Below are 24,546 nucleotides of genomic sequence, written 5' to 3'. Positions count from 1 at the left end.
AACTAAGAACAATGTTTTATTTCATTTTTATATATTGAGAATTCATTGTTTATTTTGTTCATTGAGTTCTCTTTGAATTTTGGAATAATGTGTCATTCCATCAGTTTTTCAGATAAATCAGGGCCGATAGTCCTCTCTCACGAACAACCCTCAGAAATCGATCGAGCTAAGGCAAAAAATTACTTCCTTTTAAAAATATAAAGTACTTCAAACCCACTTGACATTGAACTTGATCCTCTCTCAACTCATAAAAACACCAACTACACATAAAATCAAGTCTATATTTTGGTAATTCCAAATATGTACAACACTAAATGAAATTACAATCCTTCGAAAAATATCAAAGTACACTGATGGATAACATAAAACAACTGAAAACCTCTATAAATATCATAATCTATTCATTATATAAGTAATACTTAAAGCTTCAATATTAACAGTAATTCTGAATATGTACATTTGAATATATACACTTTTATTCATCGCCCAATAATTTAAACCAACTACAAAAATTACAATAGCCAACAAATTTTAAATTTTCGCTACAACAAATCTGGATAATTTGGCACCCAACGATCCAAGCCAAAAAGTACAGCAGCAACAGAGGATCACTGAAACCATTTCGCAAGTCAACCGTTCAACAAAAACAGCGAAAAGCGCCAGTCACGCACAAAACGTGTACGGAAGCTTCAGCTTAGGCCTCGCGTCGGACAAGGCAACATTTCCATCCCTTTGAAAAGAACCAGGCACATTGACTAAACACATAATACTGATTAAAGCTAAACGCTTTCATTCTCCATAACAAAACTACTTCAACGATTAAAATGCTCCTAATCCTTAAAGGAATTCAACACAAAAAAAGTGTTGACAAGGCACAGAAATAATCATTTCATTTCGAGTTTACTTTAGTCGTTTGATTTATATTCTAATTCTAGAAAGATGTAACAAATTCAAGAGTTGCTTCTTAGATTCGAATTCGAATTTTCGAAAATGCAGAAAAAGGTAATGACAAAATTTTTCAATTGCTTTTGGATGTAAAATTAAAGAAATACGTGCATTTCGGAAGTTTTTCTCAATACTTGCATAAGAATTCAATTCAGTCAATAAAAACGATTATTATTATTATTTCCCTTCGTATATGGCTGCCTACCCAAAAATCCAATCTTTCACGAAAATCTTGTTCATAATTTTTTTTAAACCAAGGGATAAATGAATATTCATTCTATTCTTTAACAATAAACATATTATCAATCAATCTAATCAAAAGTTTATATTGTCAATTATTCAACCAAAACAGTTGACAGTTTGAACTGTTAGTTCTCTATAATCATTAATTAACTATCATACTTCAAACTCTTGATTTTCTGTCAATTTAGTTTATAGTGTCAATCATTATCAGTAACAGCCACAATTGACACTTTTAACCGTAGTAGTTATAATTGAACGTTAGTGTTCTATAATTGACAGTTCAAACTTTGATTATCTACCATAGTTCAAACTCTTGATTACCAACTAATTATCTACTATCTCGTACTTCAAACTCTTGATTACCTATCGATTAACCACAATCAATATTACTGGAGTTTTTTCCCAACACCAAATCGTTATTTTAAACACCTCGACACGTGTTTCGATCACCAAGTGATCTTCATTAAAACGGCCGTTTTAATCTTCCTCTTTGAAGATGATCACTTGGTGATCGAAACACGTGTCGAGGTGTTAAAAATAACTCATTTCTACACCAAAGGTTCCAAACAGTGCATCATAAACCACAATCAAGTTTATATGGTCGATTATTCGACCAAAACTGACAGTAACAGCCACAATCGACAGTTTTAATCAACACATAAACTGTCGATTATTTAGTGTTAATACTGGGAACTTATAGTTATAGAAAACTTTTAAACTGTTTCATATAATCGACAGATCAAGCTTCAATTATGGCTGAATAATTGACAGTTCATATTGTTAAAAATGGGTAATCGACACATTCAACTGTCAATTATAATCAAGTGTTTGAACTACAACAGGTAGTACATAGATATTCAGCAGTTGAAAAATACATAGATATTCAGAAGTTTGAACTTTCAATTATGTTTGAATAATTGATAATTTGAACTGTTGTTCATTAATACGGGATCTGACTGTAAAACAGGCGATAGTATGATAATACAGAATTGTATCATATTTCGTAATTCATATTGTGTTGCAAAAACTATCGATTCATCATCATTTCTTTTGATTCTCAATATTGAATTTGTTACAGTTGTATTATTAACCTTGAGAAAACTGAAAAGTGAATTGTTAAAATAGTAACTAACACTCTGATTGATTGAAATATCCGAATAAAAAATGCACTAGGGCCCTAAGAATTTTTTAAACTGAATCAATGAAAAACCACTCTTCACAAATCAATGGGAAAAATGTTCAAGACATTTCCGAGACCCTGATTTGCCGTTTAAAGCTAAGAGAATCTTAGCAACTGTGACGTATACAGAGAAATTATACTGCCATCTTGAACAAACTAAAAATAAAGTCCATAACCTTTAAGTTTGAGTACTGTAGCTCACTAATGCCAATAAAATGTACCAAAACGTACATTGTGATATGTAATGAAAGAAAACAAATGTAAACAATTCCTGATAATTCCTAGAAAAATCATAACAAATGCTTACACAGCTCCGCAAGTATCTTGCCGAAAAAATCGCAACAAACTTAACTGAAAAAAGAGATGACACCCTCAGACCTCAACAAATCCCCGAGGATTTGACATGTTTATGATTCTTGAGCGAAATTCAATGACAGATTTCCAACACGAAGTTTGGATGATGACAAAACTAGCGCCAGATGTGTGCTTGAACTATTGAACCGATGTGTTGGTCACGAAGAGGGTCTCACTTGAATAGTCTACTTTCGAAAAACAAATCAATAACCACAGTGTAGAACTCTAATCGGTAACAAAACCCATCCAAGCTAACTCAAATAAACCAAATCGAACGTCCTCCGACGATAACTGATAAATCAAGTAGACATATTTCTGAGTTCCAACCACTGGACATCATCGTCGAAGCGCTCCACCCTCACCTTTTGCCTATAGTGGTATTCTTTGAGGTAGGTCTTCAACGTTTTCGGCAGCTGCAAGTGATTTATATTGTCATACGTCAGTCTGCTGACGATGGAGGCACGTGCCAAGTGCTGAAGCGAAAAGGTGAATTTTCTATGCAATGGCCACGTCAATAAAGGTTCAAAAAACATGCAGCTGCTCGGATCCTTGTAATGTTCGATGAGACCGTAGACCGTGTCGGAAGTGTAGACACCCGGGTCGTGCGAATCGAAGCTGAATTTGTGGTTCCACTGTTCTATCCTGGCATGCAACGATCTGCCATATTTTCGGAACGAGACGCTGAACAGAAATTCCTCTTGGGCGGAATCACGCAAAAGGAACGTTCCCTCGGGTTTTCCGTCCAGCAGCCTCTCTGCTTCGTAGCGATCCATTTTACCTGCAAAAGAAATAAATGATATATGCGAACTGAGGATTATGGCAAATGGTAGATATGGAGGAGCACTGGTGACGTTAACCTTAAATAAGGCACTATTTCGAGTCTTATTCAAGTTAACTAGTGTCAGGTGTGGGATTCAACAAATCATTATGCTGGAGTCAGGTGGAGTATTGAGATCAGATTATCAAACTGGTGTCAAGTGTGGGGTCAAATTACTGAATCGTTGTCAAGTGTCGGACCAACTAATCAAAATGGTGTCAGGTGTGGGGTCACATTAACAATCGTAACGAATACAGTTGTGAGCAATGACATGGAGAAACGTCAAATGCAGTTCTACTCACCCCAGTAAAAACTACAATTCGTGATAGTCAACAGATCGGGTACCAAACAGTGAATGAAGTCGACCTGAGTGTGACATCCGGCGACGGTATCCAAAGGGCACGACTTGAGCGTCACGTGATTCTGAAAGAGGGCTCGCAGAGACTCGACGCTGAGGTCGGGAGGACAGACGAGCTGTAGTCGCCGTGGCGCTTGAGAATCGGCTTCGTCCGACGAGGAGCACAGCAGCTGGACTCTACGAATCGATCGAAAGTTGGCGGGCGCTTCTACGCCCTGCTCAATCTCTCGGGCGCGGGCTAGCCTAGCCGCCTCCTCGCAGTCTTCGTGAGGGGGCCGCATCCTGAAAAAAAAGATCGTTGAAACTATCGATAGATATTATAGAAAGAAGTGTCATTGAAAACAATGATGCTCCGAAGATGGGCTGAAAAGTTAGTAGGCTAACACACAGATGGCGGTACTGTACTGAATCCATATGATGTTTAGTTAACGCTAGCTTTCAAAAGACACGTGTACAAATTTCACAGCTGTCGGACTATTTGTTTGTCGGATAGAACATTTTGAGTGAAGCAACTTTTGTTAGTTTGAAGAAAATGGATGAAAAGGAATTTCGTGGGTTAATAAAGCATTGCTTTTTGGCGAAATACAATCTATTGAAGCCAAGGCTTGACTTGATAAACATTATTCGGACTCGAATCAACCGTTGAGAAGTGATTTGCGGAGTTTAAACAAGGTGAAATGAGCACCGAGAATGATGCACACAGTGGACGCCCCAAAGAGGCTGTTACCAACGAAAACATAAAAAAAACTCCACGAAATAATTTTGGATGAGCGCAAAGTGGGGTTGATCGAGATAGCTGAGGCTCTAAAGATATGAAAGGAACGTATTTGGACATATCGTACATGAATATTTGGGTATGAGAAAGCCCTGTTCAAAGTGGGTGCCGCGCGTGCTCACAATCGACCAAAAAAAATTTGATGATTCTGAGCAGTGTTTGAAGCTGTTGCCCAAAAAAACTAAAATTGATACGTCGATATGTAACATCTGAGTGGACTGTACGTGATGAACTGACTCCAAAGCGTGCAAAGACGCAATGAAAAGGGAAAAAACCATCAACAGCAACGACTAAGCTTGAATAACGAAATCGCGAAAACAAAATCGCGAAAAAAACGGACCCATTTGAAATCATCAATATGATGCACTGTATTACAAATCAATGAAAACGATGGCAAAATTGCTTGAATTAGGCTTTGAATTGCTTCCACATCCATCGTATTCTCCAGATCTAGCCCCCAGCGACTTTTTCCTGCTTTCTGAATTCAAGAGAATGCTGTCTGGAAAGAAATTTAGCGCCGATTTGAAAAATTATTTGAACCACAGAAAGCTATATTTTTGAAAAATTGGAGATGCCTATGAAAACTGCAACAAAGTAATCCAATGAAAGTCAACTGTTTGGTGAATGCGTCAATATGTGTAAGTTTCCAATAAATGCATTCGATTACTTATGGTCATCCCTAAAAGAAACAATCTCAGGTGTACCGCAGGGAAGTATTTTAGGACCCTTGATGTTTTCAGTGTTTATTTTTGATTACCCCACTTTCTTATCACATTGTCAAGTACATCTATACGCAGATGATATACAGTTATATTTGTCTTTTCATAACACTGATACAGAAAGTTGCGTGGCCAATATAAACACAGATTTGCACAAAACATTCCTTATCTCGGAGAATCATAGACTGAAAAATCAATCCAAATAAAACTTTGGCCTTATGCATAGGGTCTCAAAGACAAATAGTAGAAACTCAATGGGTAGATGGTGCTAAAAATCTTGGTGTAACCATACATAGCTCTTTTTCTTAGAAATAGAAAGATTTACTTGAAATACATATCCTAATATACATAAATATTATACAAATATCAGTTATTAAACATAATTGCAAAAAAACTGAAATATATAAGACCCTATATAATAGAATATATTGGGTAAAACATAGCAGTAGTAGATGATGAAGAGATTAATAGAAAGAAGAATGATGAACAACTCAATTGGAATAGTATTGTGCCCGTAGATATTGAGATAAGGAGCGTTTGAAGAGTTGAAGGGTGTTACTTTGTTCAATTTCATTAGGAAGCTTGTTATAGTCCAAGAGTCCTCTGTGAAAAATTGAATTCATTGTTTTTGCAAGGTTAGTTCGTGGGACAACCAAGTCATCTCTTCCTCTTGTATCGTATTTGTGTATCTGATGGTTATATGTAATAAACTCATTGAAGTAATGTGGTGCTTTTCCAGTGAGTATTTTGAATATGAATATCATAGAAAAATATTGTAATCTATATTTTACTGTCATCCAATTCAGAATATTAATCATTGATAATATAGGAGTATATTTATGGCATTTTAATAACAAGCGCATTCCTCTGTTTTGTAATTTTTGTAGAGTAGAGATAGAATTACCGTCTAGTAATGATATCAAAGTAACACAGTAATCAAAGTGTGGTAGGAATATTGTTTTATAAACAGTCAAATTAGATTGGAATGTTCTAGTGAAGAAAAACAATTTTTTAGAAATTTTATAACACATATACTGGAAGTGTTTTTTTAAGTTCAAAGTGTTATCAACGATGAAGCCTAGGTATTTGAATTCTTTCACATTTTCTATAGTTTCGCAGTAGATCTCAATATTAATGGAGTTGGTATCGATTAAGTTATATTTATATTGTGTTGTCAATATCATAGCTTTCGTTTTAGTGGTATTCAGTTTGAGTTTGTTTATGTTCAACAACTTCGCCACGTTTTCAAGAGTCAAATTAATTTTGCGTACAGCATTATGAACATGTGACAAACATTTTCAAAGTATCATTCTTTAAACTCAAATCGCTATATAAATTTAAGTATCAGTTATCAGAAGAAATAAAACTCAGGTTAGTTAAAACACTTATTTATCCCCATATCGAGTATTGTTGTTCGGTGTATTACAATTTTTGCCGCAATATAACAAGCAGAAGTTACAACGTATACAAAATGCTTGCATCCGATTCGTATGCTGTATACCATATGGTGAACATGTCACACTAAAAATTAAGGAGCTGAATGTGAGGTACAGAGAACAATATTTGATACAAATTTTTTGTTCAAGTTGCTTCAAACTAAAACACCTAATTATTTATATATTTCATTAAGCAGGCATTCTGACATACATATGGTCAATTTGAGAATTAACTCATCCAACATACCTAGGCACCGTACTTCCAAATATCAAGGATGCTTTTCTTATATAGCCCCTTCTTATCTGAATGAAATTTTGCCCCTTTTAAATCATAATATTCATCAATTTAAGAAAGAAATAAAATCACAGATGCTTACTGCTCAGTGCCAATTAAAAAAAATTAAAATTCAATATGGTAGTGCAATGAAATTGTTAAGTTTACCAAAATAATGTTGAGAATATCAAGAGTTTTTGCGAGGGGTGGAAGATTAGCCTTTGGCTAACCCTTTTCCTTCTATGTATAAATGCATTATAAACGATATTATTTTTATTATTATTATTATTATGGAAATACTACACTCTCATACTCACCACTGCATATCGAGAAAGGGGGCGCTAACGATGATGTTCGGGATAGAACTGGTAGCAGGCGCCGTACCATAAATACCTCTGACACCATTCACTTCGCTTACGACCCTAGCCGAATCTTCCCTCCTGCTTTCTCTCGAGTCCTCGCCACTTCCCTCGGCCAGATTCGATTCGGAGCCGACTTTGCTCAGAGGAGACGCGGCCGCCCCGTCTTCTTGAGAAGCTCCATCTGTCATTAATTGAGACGAACTGCTTTCTGCGGTGCGTTTATAACAGGTACATCGGCAACAACTTTGGTTTTCCTGTGGGTAGGATTGTTTCGGCTCCTTTCTGCAGCTGAGCCTGATTGATAATAAAAAAAGTCAAAAGGGGAATTCCGATATGGTAAATAAAGATATATCATTGCAATTGAACTACTAGGTTAGAAGTTATGAAGCTTTGAATATTAGTAGAAATTTAAAAAAGGAAATATTGCAATGTATTTTGTGTAAGAAATAAAGTCATTATTCAAATAATAATAATAATAAACGTCTTTATTGTATTAAATGACTTATGATATACAAATGAAATGAAAGTGTTGGCGAAGTCTAGCTCAGAGCTATTCTACTCAACCAACAGGAGTTTGAACCCCGATTTGAAAAAGAAAGTTCACAAGTTAGGTAAACGATAATTTTAGTAAATGGCTGTACTTAGTGGATTACAAAAATAATTGAGTGGCGCAGTAAACATAAATAAGTTATACAGGTTAATCACCATCACATATACATTAATGAAAACTTACTAGCCTGAATAATTGCAGTCAATTAAAAGGTAAAATGTAAATTATCAGAATTTGCTATATTACATCATTGTGTGAGTAATAAATAGTTCTTCAATTTATATTTGAATTTATTTATGTTATATAACTTGAATTGGTCAGGAAGAAGATTGTACATTCGAATGGAGTTAAAAATAAAAGATCGTTGAAATATCGCAGTTTTGTGCTGGGGCATGGTCAGGGCAGATCTGTTTCTGACATTTTTTGAATGTATTCTATAACGTGGAATGAATTTATGCAATAGAGCTGGTGGGTTGGACTTGTTTAGGAGTCCATGTGTGAATGAACCCAAGTGGAGTTGCCGTCTATTCTCCATGTTCAGCCAGTTGCACTCTTTGAGTTTATGGGAGATGGAGTCATATTTTCGTATTCCATAAATTAGTCTGCAACAACTATTCTGCACTTTTTGTATCCGATTACTATCATCTTTAGTTAAACAGGGACCATAAATGAAATCGCAATAGTTGAAATGACTCAAAACTAGACACTCACACAAGGTTCTTTTCATTTTAATACTTAAAACGTGTCGATTACTATATAGATCAGTTTGAGGGATAAAAACGCTTTACTGACGAGATTACTTATATGTTGAGAGAAACGTAAGTCTGTATCCATAACTAAACCAAGATTCCTAGCGGAATCACTAGCTTTGAGTATATTATTATCAATTTTCAGTGTCATATTATTTTTTAACAGAATTTTATTATATCTGTTTCCAAAATATAGTACTTTAGATTTGTCAGGATTGATCTTTAAGTTGTGCTCATTGGATATTTCTTTTATTTTATTCAATTCATTGTTTATAATATCTTCAGTGATATCTAGATTTTCGGTACGAAAACTGATATCTACCTGTGTATCATCAGCAAAAGCCTGCACTTTACAATTATGAATATTCTTTAGAATATCAGCTGTGTAAATAATGAAAAGAAGAGGTCCCAATATAGACCCTTGGGGGACTCCCGAAAGTATGTCAAGCGTAGATGAATATGATCCATTATTCGATATTTTTTGAGAACGCCTTAAAAAGTAATTCCATATAAGAAATACTGAAGATTCATCAAAGCCATAAAATCTTAATTTAGCACAAAGCAGCTCATGATTAATAGTATCGAATGCTTTGGAAAAATCAAGCAGTATCAAAGTGCTAGATAAGCCTTGATCACATGCAGTTAATATATCAGTAGTTACGGTCGCTAGAGATATTTCATTATTTCTACCCGGTCTGAAGCCACATGAATAAATAGAAAACACGCGTGTATTTTTCATTCTTTCGAATAATTGATAAAGTAAAGGTGATCGGGTGAAAATTTTTCGGTCTTTCATTAGTCAATTGGGGTGACTTTGTCCTCTGGGGTAGCTTTACCCAGTTTTGAAAAAACTGAAAGGTCGTTTGAGGCGCTGAAGTCAATGAAACATACCTCATCAATGACAACGAGATATTCTATACTTTATAGGTCGTTTCAAATAAGTGCTATCACCAATTAACTGTTTTATTTGTAACGTGTGAAATACATGAAAATTTGAGCTCTTCAAAATTACATATACACAGCTTCTACGAAAACAAGGTGACTTTCATCACTTATTATTATTATTAGTAAATGTAATGAAGAATTTAATCCACTTGCAATTTCGTTCCTGCACCCAACCTGTTGATTGTTATTTCACACGAAAATTGAGGTCACTTTGACCACCTTTTAATTCAAGTGTTACATTGTAATTTTAGTTTTTTCACTTTCTCATCCTTCAGGTAGAGAAAGCATTGAAATCACCAAAAAATACGACTTATTTTGTCCACAATACTCATAATTAATTATCACTAAGAATTCAATTACCTTCAGTAATAATGAATAATCAATAATAATAGGAAAATTACTTAAAATTATTAGCTCCCGATCAACAATCCTTAGAAAACAGTGATACTTAAATTTTGACAACTGAAAGGCCCCCTGTGTGAAAAATTGGACCACCAGATGGCGCTAATGGCACGTTTTTCATTGGGATTATTGTAATTGTTGAAATAATAATATTTCAATACTGAGACTTGAGAAGTTTGTTCAAAAAATGAAATGTTGATTTTTTGCAAAAAAAAAATATTTATTTATTCTTCAATTTCTATTTTGTCCCATTCAAAGTACTCCCTCTCAGATATAATACACTTGTGCCAGGGCTTTTTCCAATTCTCGAAGTAGTCCTGAAGTGCACTTTTTGGTATATCCTTCAGCTCTCTCAGCGATTCGATTTTTAGAAAAATTGTCACAACTCGACTAAAGAATATAGTACAAACAAACGAATATCCAATTTATCTTTTCCAGAATAAAAATAAAAGTGTACTAAACATATTGTAAATATCGATCCATTCACCAGAAAATTTACAGAGTATGATGACAATTTCCAAATCAACGTTTAAAGAAGACGGATTTGATAAACTTGCTGAATCTATTGATTGAATTGATTCTGCACAGATAATTCACAAATGGAGCACATTTTTTGTATATATTCTACATACAGAGTGGTCCAACGAAAAGTATGCACCTTGCTTTTCTCCTTTTTTTGTAACTTAACGCTCGGACAGGTCAATTTTGCTTTTGAGAGGGACACATTTTAGATGTATTTTTCTACCTGTGCCTTCAACCCCCTAGCGAGGGTGAGTAACAACCCTAAAATTTCAAATGGAAAGTGGGGTCGAGTGATATAGCATTTGAAAGGGCACAAAATTATCTTTCCAATGATACCTAATTTGTTGTATTTCACTCAAACATGTAGATATTATGAAGAAAAACAACTACAACCCAGTACTTTGAAATGTGTAATAGACTTATTAGAATCCTACTTCAGCAAGTGCTGAAAATGTGACCCATTTGCTTCCATACAATAATACAGATGTTGTATGGAAGCAAATCTATTCCTAACACTGCACTCTGCTGTAATTCGTTAGCGAAGATCTTCTATGGACTCGGGCTGCGTAGCAAAACATTTATTTTTCAAGTGTCCCCAAAGGAAAACGTCTAAAGGCGATAAATCAGGTGACCTGGCAGGCCATTCGATGGGGCCTCTCCTTCCAATCCACCGTCCAGGAAACCGGTCATCTAAAAACTCTCTTACCGGAGCAACATCATAATCATCATCATTATGATTTTGGTCATTTTCAATCATTTCTGTTATGAGAGGATCAATTGTATCTTCAAGCATGTTCAGGTAGACCTCACCAGTTAAATTCCCAAGAATAAAAAGTGGCCCTACGATATGACTACCTAATATGCCACACCAGACATTGATTTCTTGAGGGTACTGGGTATGGACCTCTCGGAATAAGTGTGGGTTACTGTCATCCCAGTAACGGCAATTATGCCTATTCACAGCTCCATTCAAAAAAAATGTACTCTTATCGGAAAAGTACGTGTTGAATGATAGGTGCGGATCATCAATTAGTAGCTGGCTCAGTTGTATACAAAATTGCAGCCTTCTATCAGGATCATCTTCATTGAGTTCCTATACTAATTTAATTCTGTACGGATGAAATTTAAAGGCTTTTAATATCCGTATTATGGACGAACGGGAGACACCTGAGGCTGCAGCAAGCCGACGGGTACTTTGAGTATGATCCAATTCAACATGTCCCAAAACAGCGACTTCCACTGCTTCATTTTTGATCGGTTTCCGTAGCTGGTGTTTCACATTACAGACAGATCCGGTATCGACAAACTTTTGGACTAACTTGGCAACGTACGAATCATTCACATTTTTCCCGGGATGACTGTTATTAAAGAGGCGAGCAGTAAGTCTAGCGCAACTATTATGTTGATAATAAAGTTTAATAATTTCAACTCGTTCAGAAATGGAATAAACCATTTTTACAGTGAAGTTGAAATAATTTTAAAAGCAACCGAACTGAATCAATGAACGTTTGCCTAAATTCTTTTTGTACACTTATCTGCTGTTGTTATTTGAACCAAAAAACGCAAGAGAGAAATGTAGTAGTGATAAAAATGCCGTTTTCCCCGCATTTTCATTAACACCAAAAATATCGAGTGAATGTTCTTGCTTTTTTTATAACTATTCAAGTAAATACAACAAATTAGGTATCATTGGAAAGAGAATTTTGTGCCCTTTCAAATGATATATCACTCGACCCCACTTTCCATTTAAAATTTCAGGGTTGTTACTCACCCTCGCTAGGGGGTTGAAGGCACAGGTAGAAAAATACATCTAAAATGTGTCCCTCTCAAAAGCAAAATTGACCTGTCCGAGCATTTTTGCGTTAAGTTACAAAAAAAGGAGAAAAGCAAGGTACATACTTTTCGTTGGACCACTCGATATAGAAAAATTATATAATTGAAGAAAACTTGTAGAGTGAGTGGTACAGTACCTGATAATAAAAAAGTACCACAGGGTTCAGTTGTGAGACCGCTTGTATTTCTAATGTATTCTTTAATATACCCTACACACACAGTTTTTGATTATCACCGAGGTCAGTATTTTTCGAAACTGCGTCCAGGAGTTTGACGGTACTTACCTAATTGCCCATTTTGGAGACTTTTTCATCTGCTCGCCATTAGACGAGGAACAAGGTTGTGACTGGACAGCCTTTTTGGTGCGTTTCGTCGAAAACGACAAAGGCTTATCGCGGCATAAGCTGAACAAGCTCAACCTGCTCTTTTTCTCTTTCGAAGGAGCAGGCGCTTGAGGCGACTGAGAGGAACTGGAACAGGCTTCCGAGGGCTCTACGTTCTGGGTATCTTCGCAGATGCATGCGTTCGGAGAATCGGGGTTTGCCATATTTTGGAACAGACCATTGGTTATGAAGCGAATGAATTCATGTAGTTTACATTTCATGTCATGCATAAGCTGTAAAACAAGAAAAAAATTGGTCATTCAGAATAGAGGATGAAGGTGAAGACATTTTTTTTACAAAGAGTTAGAACTAGAAAGTTAAGTGTGTGTCAAGAATTTTATTGAAACATCAGAATTACATTAATGAGTCGGTATACAGCACCACGGCAATTAATAATATGCCATTCAAGCGTTGCCTTGAAGAGATGAGAAGTTTTCTCAAACACTTAAATGAAAAATATAATGTTCTCAAACCATTACGGGGTTATCAAAACACTGCCCCTTATTTGATGAAAATTTTCACATCATAAATTTTATTTAGCGCGTTTCGCTACATGGCAACTCCATCAGTCGACTGGTATATCAAACTATTCTACAGTCTTTTATATGACTGTAGGTAATAACAAAACTTCATTATACGATTTATTATTAATATTCATTTTTATTCTGCTTTACTTGTGATGCACTGTTTGGAACCTTTGGTGTAGTAATGAATATTACTGGAGTCGTCTATGGAGTGGTTTTGTTGCAAAACATGATGGGCGACTGTTGATTCGTCTAATCTTCCATATTTTAGGTGTGATGAGTGTTCGCCAAAGTGGTATCAGTTGTTCAATGCATCTCACTATTTTGTCGGGTACCGCAAGGCATCTGAGCAAATGCAAGATGAGCTCATGCGAAATTGTATCAAATGCCTTACGGTAATCGATCCAGGCCATAGAGAGGTTACGCTTATATTGTATCGAGTCCTGCGTTACACATCTATTGATGAGCAGGTTCTCTTTACATCCAGCGACTCCTCTCTTCGACCCTCTCTGCTCATATATCCGTTCGAACACTCGGTCAACTGCGGTGAGTATTCGTGTGTATAAGATGCTTGTAAACAACTTATAACACGAATTCAATATGTTATCGGTCTGTAATTCTTGGGAATCGACAAATCTCCGCTTTTGGGGATAAGAACGGTCCGCCCCTCGACAAACCAATCCGGAATCGGCTGCTCTCCATCGAGCCATGAGTTGAAAACTCTGGCCAGATGGTGGTGGGTACTTGGTAGTTTTTTCCACCAATAAGTGTTCAGCCCATCTGGGCCTGGAGCAGCAAAGTTCTTGGAACCCATAAAGGCTCTTCGAACGGGGTTATCGGGTTGCGCAGTTCATTGAGCTCAGGATGTCGAAGCTCTGTGTTGAAAGCTTCGAACTGCACTAGGGCTGGAGTGTATAAGTCGAGTGGCTGCTGGTGTTCATAGATATCCTTCCAGAAGGATTCCACCTGATCAGCGGTCGGCGGATTATCCACAACACGTGGAGGCTCTTGGAATAAGCGAGAAGGTTTCTCGCGGAACCTAAGGTTTTCCACGATACTTCTCGCTCACCTCACTAGTGACTTCTTAGCAGCCACTAGCATTTGTATCCTATCAAGGCAATGCTGTTTGGTGGTCAGCAGCACGCCTTGACTTAAAGTGTGATGGATACGTCGCAGATTGGCGGCTATTCGCCGCCACATTGGATACATTGGATACGCGACGCGTGTTGTCTCGCTGACCTGATCTTAGCCTCCATCTTGTTTACACGCCGTTCAATCTTCCGAACCGCAAGGCCGGGATTTCGTCCTTCCGATTGGGGAAGCGGTTAGGCGACGCTATACATGGCGGTGTTGATGTCAGTAGTTCCCTAGTGCGACTCTGTACAAGCAGCCTTGTCTGGGAGATCATATGCACTATGCATGATATTTTGGAGCAATTCATTGCTTGGCTGGACAGAGTATAAGGATTGAAATGAAACGGGTGACAAATATGAGGTAAACTGTATTCTCTAGTCACTTCCTTCTTATATATTAATCGTAATTGGATCACTAATTGTGTTAACACTAAAAAACAAATATTGAATGAACGGTGAACGAATTCGTGTTTGCCAGATTATTGAAATGACGTCAATTTCCACCAACGTCAGTGTAAATATTTTCTATCAGAAATCAAATAAGTCTAATGACTGTTTCAGGGAGAGAAACATATGTATTAAGAGAATGAATATTTCGAAACATTCACTTCTCCTACATTCCTACACAAAGAAGCTCGTAAGTATTTTCATGCCGTTATTAATTTTTTCATCTGCACTGGCCTACATCACCTTTCATTAGATCTGTTTTTGTTTTTAGATAAACACATCATAGTCGCTATAGCGACGCATTAACCGGCAATTGACCCAAAACAAGCAATACATCGCATAAGGAAACTATTCGACAGAATAATTTGCATACATTAACTAGGCACAACACTTCAAATAATCTACAGGAAAAAAATATTGCTACTGACCGATCCGGCATTATATATTCACAACACGAATTCAATCAAATCGAATAAACCAAAACAAAAAGTGTCTTCTATTAATAAAATGAAATACGTACCCAGCCAAAAAGCGAATCAACTCCAATCTTCAATCTTCCTGAAGAAGAATTGAAAGATGGAACACATCATTATTAGATTATTATTCATAACAAACTCTCAACAAGAATGGACAAGTGTCTAACAGCGTTGCCTACGCTAGCGGGAAAACAGAAGTTCTACGGATTTGATTGCAACCCGATCCGTCTCGATTTTTCATTTTCTATTAATATATCCTGATAAAAACTTGAGTCAACAATGTTTGTTTTAGTATTGAGAGAACCTACACTTGTTTTATGCAATGATTCAAAGATAACTTCTGACCAGAATGAGAAATGAATTACGTTAGTTATGCACTCGAAATAAATATGCCTTCATCACCGAAAAGGATTTTTATAGTAGAGCAAATTCAACGATAAAACACGATAATTAGAAAATTAAAAAGTTCACGTTCGAAGGTGTTAATTTAGCTTTCAACCGGAGAGAGTCGGGTTATTGAAAGAGAAGACATTTGCAAGAAAATATTGAATAGGCAGGCTAACCTCTATCAGAAACCATGTTATGAACATTGATTAGTATCTAATTATTTCATGAGTTTTAATTCAAATAGCAATTTGTGTATCAACCGAAAAGTGGTGGTCAGAGGAACGTAATGGTGAGGGTTTTAAGGCGGAGAATGAAAAAATACCTATTTATGATATGAGTGTTAAAAGAAAGGTTTTATTTCGTGAGTGAAACAGTTTCTTGAACAAAATAAAACTTAATAACACAAACATCATACAAAGTTTTTTGTACAACTGTCCTGTTTTCATAATAAAATAGATTAATTAATAGAACACATTTTGACATCTCTTGTCAGTTAACTATACACATCGGAAAAGTCTAGGGATATTTTTAAAAACGGCAATCATTTTTTTTAGATCACTTTAGGGAAAAAAAGTTGACGGGTGATCATTAAACGAATGTAACTTACAACAAAATTTATTAAATGGTCAAAAATACTGAGTGTGCGAATAAGCAAAACTAAAAAAATATGGCTCTTCTTTGGAACCCCGAAAAAAAATCATAATACAAAAAAATGGGGAATCAGTAGAAAGTATGGCCTCCACTCTGGTTTATTACGGCCCTACATCTATCGTGCATCGACAAAATGAGATTGGCAATGTCTTGTTGAGGTACATTAGCCCATTCAGCGATTAAAAGCTCTCTCAACTGAAACGTTGTGTGAATGTTCCCCATATCCGGAGTAATTCTTCGTTGAAGCATGTCCCACACATGCTCGATGGGATTCAGGTCCGGTGATTGTGCTGGCCATGGCAATACATCAACTTCTTCGTTGGTGAGCCAGTCAGTCACTAGACGCGCGACATGTGGACGAGCATTATCGTGCATTAGGTGGAAGTTTTCACCAACAGCACCAGCAAACGGACAGACGATAGGTAGAAAAATGGTGTCGAGGTACGGTCGAGCTGTGAGGGAGCGATTTGGAAAAACGAGATCGGTTCTGCCCCCGATCATGATTCCGCCCCATAGCATTACTGTACCACCTCTGTGTGTGTGGACTTCCTGGACGTGTCTCAAACGTTCATTATTTCCAGGTCGTCTCCACAGTCTTACTCGACGAGAATCTGGATGAAATCCAAATCTGGATTCGTCTGTAAACAAAACTGTGGCCCAATCATTTGCATCCCAATTTTGATGTTCTTGACACAACTCTAATCTTCTACCGCGATTGCCTCTCGACAAAGGTGGACATCTAAGTGGCCTTTTGTTGTGGAGATCTGCTTCATGCAGTCGATTTCTGACAGTATCACGACCAATGGTTACCTGGTGCGTCTGCTGCAACACGTTAACCAACTCAGGTGCTGTGATTGTCGGTTGTCTTCTTGCGGTTAAGACCAAAAATCGGTCATGAACTTCAGTTGTAGCGCGTTCTCGCCCTGGATGTTGTTCGGCTGGACTGCCAGTTTCACGGAAACGCCGCCACAATCGACTGATAACACTTTGGGAGACCCCCAAACGAAGAGCTACATCATTTTGTCGCATGCCACCTTGAAGAAGCCCTACAGCTCTATTCATCTCAGCCAATAAGTAAGTGATGGCGTTCCATGTTAAAGCACAATATTTCCAGTTTAATTGCTAAGCAAGAACTGCATAGAATATACAAACTCGAAACTTTCAGATTATTCATTTTAGCCGAAAACCTACAGTTTGTAAAAAACTTGATAAAAGATTAGTTACCGTTTTTGCAGGCTTCGTTCAACCCATAGAAATCTACAGGGTGGTCGAGTGTACCAATTTAATCGAAATTAAACGACCTCATACATTTATTTTTATGATATTTAGTATGTTATAAAAATATCCCTAGACTTTTCCGATGTGTGTATTTTCATGTTATCGCATTTGCTGTAAAGTGGCCGTGTCAGGTGACGCCGAATCACCTGTTATAAACTCAAAAATATCGAAGGAAGTTTCAGCGAAACAGTCTTCTTAGCCTATCTAAAAGAGAAATCAAAAATATGGAACTCGTCAACTTTGTGGAGCAATGATAAAGTCGTGTCCGTTCGTAAAAAATGGTGTTAGTGCAAGCAAATATTTCAAGGTGATAGCATTCTTGAAGCAGAAAAATGAAAGTTATAGGTCCAAAAAATCAAGAACTCTTACAAGTCAAGAGGTTTATAAATGAGGCGCCAGATGAAAAATATCTGATGATAAAAGTTGCTACTATTTTCGGAATATATGGAGCCCTCCGGCGTGAAAAGCGGTGCCATTTATTAATAGAAGACATTAAATTAATGGATGAATCATTGATTGCTCAAATTCCAAATACAAAAACGAAAATAGGTTGTTCTTTTTACATTGTTGGAAAAACATTCGACTATTTTAATCAATACGTTGCAGTACGTCCTTCTGTTATCAATCATCAACGTTTTTTTTCTGAAATACTCAAATTATAAGTGCAGTGCCAAACTAGTTGGTATAAACACGTTTGGAAAAATTACCTCCACCATTGCTGACTTTCTGAACTTCCAGGAACCAAAGGAATATATAGGTCACTGTTTCAGAAGGTTTTCTGCTTCTTTGCTAGCCGAATCAGGAGCAAATATAACGGATATTAAGAAGCACGGAGAAAGGAAGTCTACAACAGTAGCTGAGGGTTACATCGATCAATCTATGTCTTATAAAAAGGCTATTGCTGAAATAATAATCCCAACAGCTAGCTCCAGCATTACAGCAATAAATGTTAATGCCCATGAAATTGTCAACTCAGATAGTTCAATTATATTACAAGGCTCTTCAACATCGCAAGGTTTTAATAACAGCAGTTGTTCTGATTGTAGTTTTCATATTAATGTTCTTAAATGAATAGTTCAGACAAGCCTATGAAATTTACATCAAAAAACGGAATGTACACAGATGAAAGTGACAGCCAAATTAGAGTTTGGCGATATCAACATCAAAAATGTTTATAAAAACTAGAAACAGGTGAATCCCTAAAACAAGTACACTCAACTAAATTTTTAGTTATAAATTCATCGGGAACCTTCCATAAATGTATATCTCCGTTATTTAGAATGTAGGAGTACAAATTTTTGAATATGACAAGTTTATGAGGTTGATCATATTAAACCGATCAAGATATTTCCAGACATTTTTTTTAATATGGCGCAGTGAGTAGGAAACAAAAGTAAAATCAGATCCATAAGCAACTTACTTCCTTACAAATCGATTATTAGGTCTGTTATAAATTGTAATAAATATAGTTTAAAAAAACTAAAGAAGACGTTTTTAAAAAACATCGAACTAAAATGTAAAAAATATTTTTTTTAAATAAGCCTAAAATAATAACGATCAAATAAAGCGTGGGCGCTTTTTTCGCAATAATACTAGTATTTTCGATCGTTATTGTATTAGACTTATTTAAAAAAAATATTTTTACTTTTTAGGTTGATGTTCTTTAAAAGCGTGTTTTTTAATTTCTTTAAACTATATTTATTTTTTACTTTTTAGTTTCATATGCTATAAAAGCGTGTTTTTTAGTGTTTCAAACTATATTTATTTTTCAAATCAATTTTTTGATTTGATATGTAATGTCAAGTACCTTAATATATTTCGATTTTTTTAAATATTTGAGTAACTGAATTTTTTAGGTGTACATTTTACGATAACATTTTCACTGTTGAAATCCATATTCTGGTTTGCTTTCAAATAATCGAATTAGATTTTAAAATGTATCTTTCGTTTCGTTCAAAACTTTTTTCTGTACTAAATCACGGGTAAATGAAAATATTTAAATATCTTAATATTTCATCTATAGTACAAAATTTTGCTAACACTTATAATTCTTAAAATTCATTTTTTATTTTGATTTTCTTTTGAACAACCTATCAAGGAGTTTACGTATAGCGCCATCTGCCCGCGAATAGATCAAGAAATATTAAGGAGGTTACGTACAGCGCCATCTGCCCGCGAATTGATCAAGAAATATCAAGAAGGTTACAGACAGCGCCATCTGTCCGCGAATAGATCAAGAACTATCAAGGTTGTTACGTTCAGCGCCATCTGCCCGCGAATAGATCAAGCAATAATAATATCGATAATTCTGTCAATATAGATCCCAATATCACAATTTGAAACAAAAGTTTAAACTCATATCAACTGATTAAGAAATGCAATATTCAGACTTATTGGATACGATCTGAAGATGCAGTCAATGAAATAATCTGACCGAATGAAATGTACATGACCCAAATAATGTAAATAGATAACAGATGCAAGAATCAGACGAAACTTACAAATAAATCCACGAAGAAAAAATAGTTTCATGCAGCAAACATGCGAGACCTTGAGGCCATTACAGTATCGTGATTAATAATTAATCAAATTGAACACATCATCAACACAGATATTGAGCAACACCACTTCTCATAGTATTCCTATCCGTGACGATAAGATACTTGTTTTTCATGAATGGCCTGACGTCAGCCTTTAGCCAGACCGACAGGTACCACTCAATGAATGGATGTGGCAACAGTGTAGATAAGATAACACTAGGGGAGATGGGAGTATTTAATTATGTGAAAGTTTAATCTCACTAGAATATTTGTGGAGAAAAAGAAATTTTGATGCGCGTTTTTCAGATCCCCAGTTCATGTTTCCATTCAAAACATCTTCATTATTACCTTTAATTTACAACCAAAATTCAATTATAGAGCTGTTGAAGTTTTTTATCGTACATAACAGAATCTCAATAAATTCTCATAAATAATAATCATAAATTGAAATGGGTAAGAGTGAAAATAGCAGTGAAAAAACCATACCAATAGAAATATCCATTAATTACCTCATAAATTTGCTAAAAAAATAGTAATACTGAAAATTCTCGAAGCACGTCAACTGTCAATTCCAAAATGACATTTTTTCACTCACATTTCGAATAAAATGTTCAAACTGAGCTACTTTTGCTTTACGACAACAGTGGAGATAACCATCCTTATAATTAATATCAAAACTGATTCGGTCTTGCAGAAAAAACCATTCGGTGGCTTTCATATACGATCAAATACGATTATTAATTTGATCAGTATTTTTTAATTATTCCTCATCAAATATACCAACCTCATCCAATTATCATTAAATTGATATTAGCTGAAATATTTATTTCATTATAAACATCCCCAATATTACGTGGTTTTACGTAAGTCCAAACAAAAATTCATCTATGCTCATTTACGTATATTTTATTTAAATAACCTTTTTTTTAACACACTTTTATAGCTTCACCTATATGTATGTATGTATTTGTTTGTTTGTTTGCTTGCTTGTAATTCTCAAGCTCGGGATCTGTAATTGACAGAGTTACCGACAGTATTGCTTGATCTATTCGCGGGCAGATGGCGTAACCTCCTTGAAATAATTCGAAGTCACTTTACATGTATTTCTTCATTTGAAAAAACTTTTTTTTATTAACATGTGCGCCTGCTGCCTTATTTGTAACCCTTCTTTGCGCACCTGCTGCCTTGGACTTGGTAGCTGATTTTCAGGCTCCCTCTCCGGAATCGGAAAATATCAATGGTCATTTTTCTAAACAATATACGGCTGATTGATCCCAAAGTTTAGATAAAATAAATATAGGTTAAAAAGACTAAAAACGCGCTTTCATAGCATACGAAACTAAAAAATGGAAAATAAATATAGTTTAAAAAACTAAAAAAAAACGCTTTAAAAGAACATCGAACTAAAGTTAAAAATATTTTTTTTAATAAGTTCAAAACAATAACGAACGAAAAATACTTGTATTATTGTGAAAAAAGCGTGGGCGCTTTGTGCCATATTTTTTGCATATCAAGCGCCCTTGGCTTTTTTCACAATAACAGTATTTTTCGTTAGTTTTAAGCTTATTTAAAAAAAATATTTTTAACTTTTTAGTTCGAGGTTCTTTAAAAGCGTGTTTTTTAGTTTTTTGAACTATATTCATTTTTATGAACGTACCCCAATCACTGTTAAATATCTTCATAATAATATCAACCTAGCCACTGTTGCAAGTTACAAACTATAACAGCTCCAAGTCTGAACCTTGAGGTATACCAAAACCTACTTTGACTTTCAATTCAAATAAAAGATAATTGTCAAATGAAACTTATGCAACTTGATAGGTAAGAATTTTGCATACACTATGTCAAATATAATGGTTACACAGTTAATCTATCGTAAGTACTGAAGATACAACGTTTTAGTAAGATAAACCCCGAAGTGGTCGACCTACAGTAATCCAAGACGAGGATTTGAGGACCCTGGTGGAGACCGAACCATCACAAACGGTAAGTGGGATGGTGAAAGAACTGGGAGTAAGCTCCCATGCGGTTTTTAATGGTTTTAAAAGTTTTGGAAAGTTCAAAAAGCCCGAAAACTGGGTGACCCACGATCTGAACGATCGACAGCAATTGTCACGTTTTGAGGTCTGTTTTTCTTTGCTTTTGCGCTAGCAAAATAGTCCTTTTGATGATCGGATCGTTACGCTCTACGACATCAGAAGACGTTCAGGACAGTGGGTGGACACCAATGAACCACGCAGGCACTTCCCAAAGGTGGAAACCCACCAAATAAAAGACCATGGTTACTGTATGGTGACCAACGGCTAATGTGATCTACTATAATGATCTGCAACCGGGTCAAACCATCACAGAAGAGTCCTTTGATGGGGAATTAGACGAAATGTACAAAAAATCGCACTGGTTAACAAAAAGAGGTCCGATCCCGTTCCTGTTCCAATGGCCTTCGTCGACTCTATCGAATCCTGAGTACCAATGTTTCGCTGTTTCAAATGGACGAAACAAGGTCCTCAGCATCCGATTGTGAAATAAAATATCATTTCACGAGTTTATATTAAAAGAAGTGAGTTCCTGAAGCTACTGATCTTGAGAAAGTTTTGACTCTAGACCAAAAAATGTAGATATGTCTATTCATAAGTCTATTCATAACCAATTTTCAAGGAGAAGCCCTAATCCAGAAAAACGAGCATTTAACTAAACTTTGGGAGGTCAGTAAATAGTGGATTAACCCACATCGGAACATTTTTTTACGTAAATAGATGAGCCGAACACGATTGAAAAGATGCGATATCTTTTCGTTCAGAAATGATGGCCCATCAAAGTTTTTTTCACAAAAAAACGATAAGAATACACATGATTTCATTCTCGACGTCCCTTTCAAAGTTTTTCACCTTGATTCATATTGTTTCCCGCATAAATTCACCTTTTTCCATAATAGAATAATAATATGAGTTTATTCATGACATTTTATAATATTTACATAGAGAGATAATAAACAAACTTCTAAATAAATTAACCTTGAAAAGTGAAACATGTGCCAAGGAAAGTCTAAAAAATCTTTATAAATACAATTTTACAACGTATTTACTAAGGGTGAATCAAAAAGCAAATAATGATAGTGAAGAAAAATAAAATGAATACATAATATGTGCTTGAATAACGATATATATATATATATATATATATATATATATATATATATATATATATATATATATATATTATATATATATATATTTATATATATATATATATATATATATATATATTTTCTGGTTTAAGACATATTTGAGATTAATTTACTGGAAAACTGCTCCGGCATAAAATGTATATTTAATAAAAAAAGTTGAATTTCTGAAAAAACCAATATTTTCTCTACTCACCCCTACTGTTATGACTAATGAAATGTTTGTCTTCACAGTGCTCTGTGGTCACTTAGGATATTTCAAAGTGCAATTTCTCTCGACACGTCAATATCGAATGCAAATCATCAATACCTTATTAAATTATACAGTTAATACAGTTAGCTCTGTCGGAATGTCAAGTGAAATGCGCTCATCAAAATCAGACCCCGAGACGATCAGCCATCTTGTGAAAACCGCGATATCCATTCTTTCCGCAAATTATGAGAACTTTATCCAAAGAGTACCGAGCCGACTTCAGAAAATACTTCAATAAAGTTTTGATTAAAAGATACATGCGGGGAAAATAAAAATCAAAGCATTCCGTTTGGATGGGTTGGGCTCGGATGAAAGATTCATACATATGTTCGACGACTTACCTGAAGAAAACTCAACTATTTGATGTTGAATCTATCGCAGATGTAGCAACAGATGAAACTATTCAATATGCCAATCGGGTTCTGTAGTTTATAAACAAATTAATTTATTTATGATTGGAATGACAGCTTTATTTTGACACACGACCACACATTTTTCTGCTCTTTGCGCACGCACTAGGTGACACTACTGACAGTTGCATGTTGACACTGACAGTCATCCTTTCACCGTTCACAGTGTGTTCCAAAGATCGGCATGTAAATAGGTCGGAAGTTGTCAGAAATATAGGGAAGAATTTCTACGGATGATTTGAAATCACTTGATAAAGCTACTGTGCTAGGGAAACATGTGATATATTTTTCAAATAATTTTTATTGTTGTTTTTATTTTTATCGTTGTTTTTTCTCATATAAAAATTGACAAGTTTGTGGAGATCAAATCATGAGGTGTAGTTTTTGAAATCCCAAAGATGTGTTAGAAATCTATT

The 24,546-nt window shown here is 35.5% G+C and overlaps 1 protein-coding gene across 5 annotated transcripts; it reads right to left on the bottom strand.

The window, feature by feature from the left end:
- Nucleotides 1-261: 261 nt before the first annotated feature.
- Socs36E (Suppressor of cytokine signaling at 36E) lies at nt 262-24,251 on the bottom strand. 5 transcript variants are annotated; one of them, XR_012467113.1, is made up of 6 exons: nt 24,062-24,251; nt 12,749-13,080; nt 7,419-7,757; nt 3,842-4,179; nt 1,743-3,500; nt 262-1,617 (listed from the first exon to the last, which is right to left on the bottom strand). XR_012467113.1 is itself a non-coding variant. In XM_023169075.2 (5 exons), exons 2-5 carry the CDS (start codon nt 13,075-13,077, stop codon nt 3,022-3,024), a joined length of 1,485 nt encoding a protein of 494 aa, XP_023024843.2. In that variant the 5' UTR covers nt 13,078-13,080; nt 24,062-24,251; the 3' UTR covers nt 262-3,021. The 5 variants fall into 5 exon arrangements, 4 of the variants coding, with proteins under 4 accessions (XP_023024843.2, XP_023024846.2, XP_023024845.2 ...); XM_023169075.2 differs by having other exon boundaries at nt 262-3,500; XM_023169078.2 differs by lacking the exon at nt 24,062-24,251 and adding an exon at nt 23,664-23,809 and having other exon boundaries at nt 262-3,500.
- Nucleotides 24,252-24,546: the final 295 nt, after the last annotated feature.

Source organism: Leptinotarsa decemlineata, unplaced genomic scaffold (genome assembly GCF_025532065.1).
Source record: "Leptinotarsa decemlineata unplaced genomic scaffold, Ldec_3_MD MMD2_P_RNA_scaffold_2, whole genome shotgun sequence".
NCBI classification, from domain to species: domain Eukaryota; kingdom Metazoa; phylum Arthropoda; class Insecta; order Coleoptera; family Chrysomelidae; genus Leptinotarsa; species Leptinotarsa decemlineata.
The sequence above is the reverse complement of the archived record's forward strand: the minus strand, read 5'-3'. Positions and strand labels throughout refer to the sequence as shown.

Excerpts from the sequence above, each read along its gene's own strand:
- Socs36E (XM_023169075.2), bottom strand. The coding sequence starts at position 13,077 with ATGCATGACATGAAATGTAAACTACATGAATTCATTCGCTTCATAACC. Across the intron at positions 4,180-7,418 it reads CCCTTTCTCGATATGCAGTG|GATGCGGCCCCCTCACGAAG; the intron begins GTGAGTATGAGA and ends CTTTTTTTTCAG. Across the intron at positions 3,501-3,841 it reads GAATTGTAGTTTTTACTGGG|GTAAAATGGATCGCTACGAA; the intron begins GTGAGTAGAACT and ends TTTCTTTTGCAG.